The 9,577-nt window shown below is 39.8% G+C and overlaps 1 protein-coding gene across 1 annotated transcript in view; it reads left to right on the plus strand.

Moving 5' to 3' along the window:
* The window catches only part of CEP85L (centrosomal protein 85L), a 126,691-nt gene extending 117,761 nt beyond the window's left edge, over positions 1-8,930 (plus strand). Inside the window, exons 11-13 of the mRNA XM_087774131.1 lie at positions 2,539-2,646; positions 3,036-3,249; positions 4,411-8,930. Coding sequence (XP_087630257.1) covers positions 2,539-2,646; positions 3,036-3,249; positions 4,411-4,574 — 486 coding nt within the window. The 3' untranslated portion in view covers positions 4,575-8,930. The remainder of the gene's footprint in view (positions 1-2,538; positions 2,647-3,035; positions 3,250-4,410) is intronic.
* Positions 8,931-9,577: the final 647 nt, after the last annotated feature.

Raw genomic sequence — 9,577 nt, forward strand, 5'->3', positions numbered from 1 at the left:
ACAGAGCTAGAGGGACCTTCAGTCTGACCCAATGTGGCCGTTTTTCTCAGTAGACAATGTTTTTAAAAAACTAAAGTAAGACGGTTCAACGCCACTGCGGGTTCTGCTCATCTGCAGGCAGGACAAAGGAAATGCCTGAAGCAGAGCTATTTCCTGCCCTCTCCGGGCCAGGGCGTTTCCTTCGGCCTGGGGCAGGGCCCTCTTTCTTCCTCCCCTTCCTCCCACTGGAGTGTGAAGCTGTGCTTTCTCGCACAGCTTATCTTTAGGATGCACTTTACTTCAGCACTTCCTTTTGAGGGGCAGTGTGGGTGAACTGAGAAGCAGGTCAAGTATGTGAAAACAGTTTTAAAAACAAGTAGTGATTTCTGGGTTCTGCCTGCTGGTTCTTATTACTTACATGAAAATAAGTGTGGGGGTTTTTTAGTCCATATTAAGTGTGTAAATTTTAGCACTATTGTTTTCCAGTTTTGCAAAGGGTATGACAAAGTACTGGCTTTTCTCGCTGCTTGTACAGTGTTGAGCTGAATGCGTTGGGAGATTTTGTCAAGGCTGCACACCTCCCATGAGCGGCCAGGCCATTAAAAACCCTTTCACCTGTCGGCCCTGCCTTGCCTCTCGTTACTCCCTGTTTTCTCGTAAGCACCAATAATTCTTATAGCTGGCAAGCCAATTAAATGGCTTCTTGCCCACTCGATAGCACACATACATGGTAAAGGGCAGGCCTGTATATAGACATAGTCTCCTATGTGCTACAGTCCCCAGTACTGGTAACCTGAAAGTTCCGTTCTTCATACATCTTAGGAGCAACTTGCACAAGAGTTAATTCGGCTTCTTTTCCAAAGCTAAATTGTTTTCCTAAGACCCCAAAACCAACATAGCTTGACGCAATTTGCTGTGGTTCTGTCAGGTGGAGAGCTTGGGCTTTTTTCTGTCTTTGAATAAGGTTGCAGTCATAGTGCAGCAATTTAAACATATCTTTTACTGAGGAGTGACATTGATCTTCCTATAGCATTTTATTCAAGCTACCGGATAGAATTCCCTGTGAGAGAGTTCTCTGCTTTGGAAGAAGAATAATTACGATTGTTCCTATAGAGATTCAAGAAAAAACATTCTTCTGGGGCAGTGTCATTCCATAAATTGAGAGCCATCCGTTTGTGAAATGCAGCTTCTCGCCCCATCATGGTCTCTGGTTCCCCTCCGTGGAAGGTTACAATCAAAACTGTGCCAAGGCATGCACTGTTATCACCAGTGCTCCAGCTGTATTTTGAGCATGATGGGATCAGATTTGCATGTTATAATTGAAATTGGGCAACAGGTTTTACATATTAACGTGCTGAGCTAGGGATGGGGAAGACGCTTTATATGCACTGTGCTAGTGCAGCATTGGAATTGTGAGTAATACCATTAACAACAAAAGAGGATTTTTTTTTTTTTTTTCATGAAAGCTGAAAAGGTCTCTCTGTTTTAAAGCATCAGGAGTTTATATAATCACTATTCATTTTTATTAGTATTCAGATAAGATGGTTTGAATATTCCTCTTTCTGAATTTTGCCAGGTGACCTTGAAAGACAATACCTACAGATCTAAAAGCCAACTAGTGGAATAAATATGTGTGCTTTCAACAACAGACACCTGTGGTCATGCTGAATTCACCCCAAAAAATCCACTTTGGAAATATCTCACGATTTCTCAGTTTCAACTCTGTAGGTGAAAACTGGGGAATTGACAGCAGCTGATTCCATGTTGCAGCGATTGTTCATTTTTTGCTGCTTGTGACTGATCTGGAAGTCAGTCATGGAAAGCTCCAATACTTAAGTACAACAGCATCTTAGAAACTCACTGCTGTTTTTATTACTGAAAATAGTAATTATTGTATCTGTTAACAGTGACGCTATAAACTACAAATAAGTTACTTTTTTGCCTGCAGTTGTTTTTTCAGCACAGTAGAGTTGTATAGACTGTTCTGATTTATCTTGTATGTGAATGGTTTTAAAGAGCTTGCTGCTCTGTATCAGCTGTCAAAGGCTTTCTTCTCCGCTGTATAGAAGGTGAGGTGAATTCTGTGTTGTGAAAGGTTGTAGGAAGCCGTGCCATAGTCTCTATGGAAATAGAGGTCAAAAAAAATCTTTAGTTACAACTTGGAAATAAGCAGCAGATTAATGACAGCTAAGCTTCATTTGTGCAATTCAAGTGAGATGATTTGGTTGGAATAAAAAAATATTGCATGGTTATCTTAGACTTCATGCATTCCATATTGGAGTAATGTTTTGCATACATATAGCCTTTTTCTTTCTAAGCAGATACTGCTTGTTTAAAGGGTTTCACTGATATTTGGAATAACTGTGTTAGTATACAGAGAGCTACTGGGGTCTAGTTGAATATTACCAGGTGAACGTGGTAGAAAATAAAAAATGAAGAATTAATACAAAAGCAATAAATAACTGAAACTTAGAAATTTACCGAGGATGCATTTTTTTGTCAGTGCTAACATAAAGTACCAAAATTTTAAATCATTATCTGTGTTTTCATTCGATTTAGTCTATGCAAGAGAAGCTTTTGCACGAAAAGAAGATAGTTCAGAAGATGACAAATGAGCTTGAAGAAAAAGAAAGGAATATAGAGCAGTTAAATAAAACTCTCTCTGAAGTAAGTAAAAACTCCAAAAACCCAACCCCTGGCCACGCCAGCTGGGAAGAGCCTTATAGAATGATTATAAGATCTCATGGTAGGGCTTTATGAGCTTAATTACATACTTGACTGTTCTGGCTGCTGTCCAGACATATAATAGATACCACCCCTACGTCAGGAAGTGAGAACTTCAAGGGTGAAGGCTGCTCAGCAATGGTAACATGAAATAGACAGCCATGTAAAAGCTATCTATCTGCCATTCTTTAGAGGGGTACAGAAATACTGATTACATATATGGAAATTAATTATTTTGAATTATATTGTTTGTGGTTTGAAACAGGAAACTTTCTGCTACAGTGGATGCTGCAGACTAACTTTCCCTTTTTTCTTACTTACTTTTCACAAAGAACCAAAGACTGATGGAAGAGAATGCCTCCCTGAAGGAGCAAATACGGCAGGTGGAGCAATCCAGACAGCCAGTATCTGAGAAGATGCCTATAGCAGACCAGTTGTTCAAGGAAATGTCCCATTGCTTGTTTGACTTGAAAGCACTGTGCAGTATTCTTACCCAGAGAGCTCAGGGCAAGGAGCCTAACCTTTCCTTACTGCTGGGAATCAGATGTAAGTGATGATGTCATTCCAATGCTTAATAGTGTTTTGACACAGAGGAGTAACAGTTTAGCTAAGTGGTGCTCAAGCTTGCCAGCTGGACAGGCCAGTGTCCCCCTTGCTATGCAACTGGAGCAGTTATGCGTGAAGTGTGCTCCTGGAGCTCTCTGGAAAAGCTGGGCTTTTAGTGCACCTGGGCTGCTAAATGCATGTAACTGCACAGGTCCTTGCCAAGTCAGGAGAGAAGGTAGCTGGCTCTTCGTATGGACCCAATCACGGATGTGTTCACCCCTCTAGAAAAGAAGGGTGTGTAGCCAGGTGTCCATCCCTCCTGAGACACACTGCAGTCACCCTGAAGGTTAATGGATGCTTTTTTGTAAAACGTGTTCTGCCCTATAAACTCATTATGAGGGAGGTGAGGCATAAGCAGTTAAACTTCACCAGGAAATGAGAAGCACACCCTAGAGCCAGTCAGACAAACCTTCAGCATAGTGAGTTTGTGTTAGATCTTTTCTTATAACAAGTTTAACACAATTACATAGTTTTGTATGTATCATGTTCTGTTGTTTTCTGAGTGTTAATTAGAATTACTCAGACTGGTTGCTGAATTGGATCATCAGCAGGGTAGAAAGGTAAAAAGTACAGTGTCCTTTGCAGCAAGAGCTACTACATGCCACATAGACTCATCTGCACTGTAAACCCCTGAAGTACTGGGAAGTGCAGCATATGCCAGTCTCAAAATCCTTGAGACCATCGTCAGCCAGCAGGATGAATAGTGTAGTATGTCTGTAGTACTCATCATCTTACATGGCCTCATTTCCCAAGCCCTCCTATCCCTCTTTTCTGACTGGCTGTAGAAAACTCCAAAATCTCTTGGAAATGGCTGCTCTACCCATTTTTTTCACTGCTGTTGAGATCCATCAGACTTCAGCAAGTCTAGATCTTGGTGCAAAGAGCAAAGCATGTCTTTCAGAGAAGCACTGATGGGCTCTGAATTGACGTTAAGTTCACACGGTACCACATTTTGTTGGCTTTTCATCATACTAAAGTGTGATTTGTCTTGATGTAATTAAACTAAAGTGACCTACCCCCTTTTTCAAGGGGGACTGACTAGTTGAAGTATTCACAGAGCACAGTTGCTAGAGCTTTAACCTTGGGTGTTGTTTTTTGTAGCGCTGAGCTGTTCAGCTGAAGAGAATGAAAATTACCACAGCACAGAAACCCTTTCGAAGAAGCTCTTGGACGTTTGTCAGTTACGAAAGGATATTGATGAATTAAGGACTATAATGTCAGACCGTTACGCTCAGGACATGGGGGACAATTGCATTACTCAATGACAACATTTCATCTAGTAGCAAATGACTTATTAAACGCTGCTGTGTCACAGGTCTTTGCATTTCTATTAAGGAGCCATATTGGAAGACTGCAAATAGTGCTGCACGTGCATCTCTCTGAGGATTGTGAATATTTAATCTCGGGAGTCTGGTGGGGAGGGGAGAGTCATCATTTCAACAGAGTGGTACAAACTACAAGAAATCTCTTCTCCAAACTACTGAATGTAGGAACAAGCTGTGAAGAATGATTCAGTTGGATACTCTGTTCCCTTCGTTAGTGCTCATTTTATTACTTCACCTAGGTTCTGGAATCAGAGCATCAAACAGCCATGCTGCTGCTACTACTCTCCGTCCTTTCCTTCATCAAGGGTTTGTATGGTATTATCTGTGTTCTGAAATTAGAGCAGAGGGTTGAAGGACCTACAGCTGTATGTGGTGAAGCCAGAGGCTTCTGCAACTGCACTTCACTCTAGGAATTGCAATTGGAACAATCGTGGAGCACTACAAAATGTAGTTGCTCTTCAAGGTGCCTAAAAAATTTGATATGGGAAAGATGCTGGTTTCAGTAATGGATGTCTAGCTTGTTTGTCCAATAGCGGAAGAAAACCAAGTTTTAACTCCTTTATGCAGATGAAGTCCATAAAACACAGCGCTATCAAATTGTTTTAAGCACTCTCACATTGCTATAAGAAGTTTCAATAGCATGAAGCCTGTGACAAACCCAGAGAAGCTGGAAGGCATGAAACTGCAGCGTAGTACGTGGCTGTCAGAAAAAAAAAAAAGACGACTGTATTTTAGTGTTTGTAGCATACTTATTTTTCCCTTAGGTCATCTCCATTTTAGAATGTGGCTGGTCTATATTCCATCCCTGAAGGCCTCTGATGAGGTTGTGAACCACCTCAACCATTTTTACCACAGCTACAAAACGGGTGTTTGGCACTTGGCAAAATCAGGGCTCAGAACAGAATGTTTCCACTGAGCAGTATTAAGTACTCGGTTATCTGAGGACTGCAAAATTTTCCACATTGTTTGGGAATTCTTGATTTCTCCATTTATGTAGGAAGCAATTACATTAAAAAAAATAAGATCATGTTCCATAGTTTATTCAGTGAGTGTCACTTGGCAGCACTGTTTCACTCCCATGGGACAGATGACATATTGACGCTTCTAATTTCCTGGAACATTACTGCAAGTTAGCTGCACAGTTATGCATGGTGTAAAATAGTATCTAACTGAAGGAAACAAAAACTTGCAAAGAGCAAAACCACTCTCAAATCACACTGTTAAGAAAGTATATGAGCACCAGTTACATATATGGTATTAAAAGAAGGTTTCAAATGCCTAAGGTGCAAGTCAGTCAACTGACCCATAGTGTGGGTAACAGCAGAAATCTCTTAGAAAGCTTAGCACTTAGAACCAAGTAAATTCTAGGGTAACATTTTTATGGCAAAAGTGTTAGTATCTTCAGTTTTCTGGTTATGTTTATGTTAATAGAAAAAAATGGTATAGCAACGTAGACTGGTTACCAGTTTTAACTTGGTGATGTTTTGCTTTCTGTTCATTGTTAAACAGTTAATGTTGTTTTTATAATTTAGTGATTTAATTTTTTTTAGCTATATGGACTTATTTATTTGACAGTTTTCTCTACCCTGAACCTACACATTGACTAATTTGTGAAAAAATAGTGTTGCTATTTATATTATTGCTGCATCGTGATTTCAGATAGGTTAATCTGACTGGTTCAGCTCCTGTGAGCACTAAAAAAGTGTCTAGATGAAATCTCAAGTGAAAGGGCCTGGTGTCTCTACTTCAAGGTAAAAAACAAGGCCATTTCATTTTAAATTTCTGTGCTCTTTGTGTAGGTTTGAAGGTGTACTTTTATACTAGTGCAAAACTGAAAACAACGATCTTTGCACAGTTTCCTGTGCCTCTAACAGTAGTGGCTTTTGTGACAAGGGCCTCGGCTCGTTCCTTTGGTGTAGTTCGTTGGTTTTGGCCCCGCAGTGAAGTAATAGTCTCCAGTTTTACAGTATCTGTCTCATATCAGAATTCAACAATAGCATTTCAGATAGTAAACTAGAGGTATTAGGGAGAGAGGAAACAGCTAAGTTGCACATTATTATTTCCTTAGATGGAAATGTACCTATAAAAAAATTACCAAGCAACACATTTTTCTAAATTTGGTGGAAATAACAAGGAGTTGAACAGAGCAATTAGAGAGGAGCAGGAGATTTTTTGAGTCACTTTGAACTGTTAATCTGGTCACTTGGCTGGTGTGCCTCCACCGTCCCTCCTGTTAAATGGTGATGCTGTACTGCAGAGTTGAGATCAGTAATTTGTATTTGCAAAGCACTTCAGGAGCTCTTATGCTCTTCAAGTATGAGTTGAAAGTCCCTCAGGAAGGAGGTCCCATTTTATTTGTAATACTTTGATTACAGTGCTGTAATCTTGCATTATAATATTTTTATTATGGAACCTGTAATATTTATGTTGACTTTAAAGCACTTGATTTTAAAAAACCCTGAGTTTATCTGCCTCAGTCAAATTGAAGTAGGGAGGTAAATGATGGATGTATGAGCCAAAGATGCAGACTACCAATTGACTGTCTACAGTGATACAGTATTTTGCTTTGGTTTCTTACAATTTGGCCTGTTGCAGTAGTAGCAATTACTATATATGCATCAGTTTACGGATGCCTCTAAATGGAATAAGCTTTGTCTAAGATATGCATGATTGTTTAATTGATTAAAATGTAGTGTGTGTGGTCTCATTCAGCATATTTAATACAGAGTTGATTAATGAATGTTAACATTGGAATTGCATAGATTTAGTCATGACAACTTTTTGCTGTAGCTATTAGACAATCTCAAGGGCTGAAAAACAACCGCTGATGAATGGATACCGTACTGTTCTGGCTGTCAGCAAATTTGTACAATAATTTTTTGTATAGTTTCAGATTGAATTTATACAATCCTTTAGAAGATATTTACAGTAACTACTGTATTCAAGAATGTATTTTGAAAAAGACTTGGAAAGTAACTGTCTTCGGACCAGCTATAGATGATGCTATGTATGTACTATTTAGAAGTAACGCAGCTCAGTTGTGTAAATGTGATTTAGGTTGCTAGCCTCCGCTGTGCAGCTTTGTAGCGTGATAATTGTGTGAAATTGTGGAGATTGCTGTAACCACCCGCTTGGGCTCCAGCATTTGAAACTGCCGGTGGCCATGAAGTCATTACAAGAGCTGAAATTTTGTCCTTTTCACTTCAAAAGATTTCCTTCCTTCCTTTGCCCTCGCTGCCCGCCTTTTGTTTCAGACGGTTTTTTGGACGTTTTTCTTGCAGGGTAAGAGCACAAGGAAAGAAAGAAGGCAAACCCCTTCCTGCACGACCTGCTACCCTAGCACAGGCAGCGATGGCACGCTGCAGTCTCTCCGCATGGGCGTAGTTTGCTCCAGTTTTCCTTGTCCTTATCAATGATGTTACGCAGGTGGAGTTGGAGGTATAAGTGGGCTCTTCTCATTGATGTGACGAGTTCTGTCATGAGTGGGGAAAAGATCTTCTGAACTAATCTGCATTCTTAGACTGCAAACAAATCAATGGTTATTATCCAAAGGGATGATATATTCCGGTAGCTCATTAGCAATATTAATTCCACAGCTGCATACCTTTGTGCCTTTTTTGCCTGAAGTAAGTGTATATTCCCCTTGAACTTCAGATAAGTTGTTAGGATGCTGATGACTGCACCTTGTTTTCCTCTTACCTGCCGATATTTTGTTTATAAGCTTTTCTAGTAAGAGCTCTCGCATAATGTCTAGAAACAGAAGTATTTAAACTAGGTACTAGGTGTACACTTTCAATGTTAGGTTGGTCATAGTATGCAGCTTTTTAATATGAAGCGTGAGCAGGAAACAAATCGTAACGTGTTTATTTTGTGTATATTAATTACAGTATATCATTAGTTCAGTGGGGAGGAGTGTCTGGAGCTATCTTTTAAAAGCACAGCTGACATATGGATCAGTCCCTGAAGACTGGTAGTTTTGTAAATTGGGTTCAATTTTTGAACCGCTCAGAATACCTCATATGTAAATAGAGTTGTCATGACTTAATCACAATGTGTTCATTGTAAAAAGTAAAGGAGCCACTGGCTGGCTCAGCTTTAGGCTTGTTGTTCTTGCCTCTTTTTGTAATTTTTTTTAAAGTAGGGTTTACAGCTAGAATTTTGAATGCCAAAGTTCTATTTATTAAATAATAATAAAAGTTTTCATTGTTAATGACTGGTATTTTTCCACTGGAATTTGTTTGTTGATGTTTGGGATTTGTATCCACAGAGCAAAAATAAATTTTGTTACAAAAGTGACTCTTCATACTTCTCATTTGTCTAATATCTGGCATGTGACAGAAGTGATCAAAGATGGACCAAGGGCAGGAGACAAGAAAGGAATCGTGAAAGATCTTCCCAACATCCACCCAGCTTCCCTTCACTGGTCTGTAGTTCTGCTTGAATACCAGCTGACTGAGCTCTCTTCCTGGCATTAATTTTTTTTTTTTTTTTTTTAAAAAACAGGGCTTTGGTAGGAAAAATATTGTATCAGTGTAACGAAAGGATTTTAGAGCAGAATTCCTTGTAAAGTCCTGCTGCTTTTGTAGGCAGGTGCTGCTGTTGTCCATCTTGGATGCTGATGGGAGAGGTCACAGGTAGGACTTTTAAAAGGACTAAGCTGGCACAAAATAGTAGGCAGAAGTGTTATGACAGCTAGTTTTGAAGATGCTGAAAGATTCATCAGCTTTGGGACATGTGGTTGCCCCAAAGCCAGTCACACAGGGCGAAAAAGAAAACTGGATGGTGAGGCAAAACCAGCAGTGTGTCTGGTACCAAGGAAAAAACTGGGGATCAGAAAGGATATGTGTGTTTAACTATTGTTTTTCAGTTAGAAGGCACAAGTGGATGGCTGGTCAGACTGAGCAGTAGTTAAGGCAGTCAGCAGTCCCTGCTGCATGAAATAC

The sequence above is a fragment of the Nipponia nippon genome, unplaced genomic scaffold (assembly GCF_047370975.1).
Source record: "Nipponia nippon isolate SJK-2023a ecotype South Korea unplaced genomic scaffold, ASM4737097v1 scaffold_4, whole genome shotgun sequence".
NCBI classification, from domain to species: domain Eukaryota; kingdom Metazoa; phylum Chordata; class Aves; order Pelecaniformes; family Threskiornithidae; genus Nipponia; species Nipponia nippon.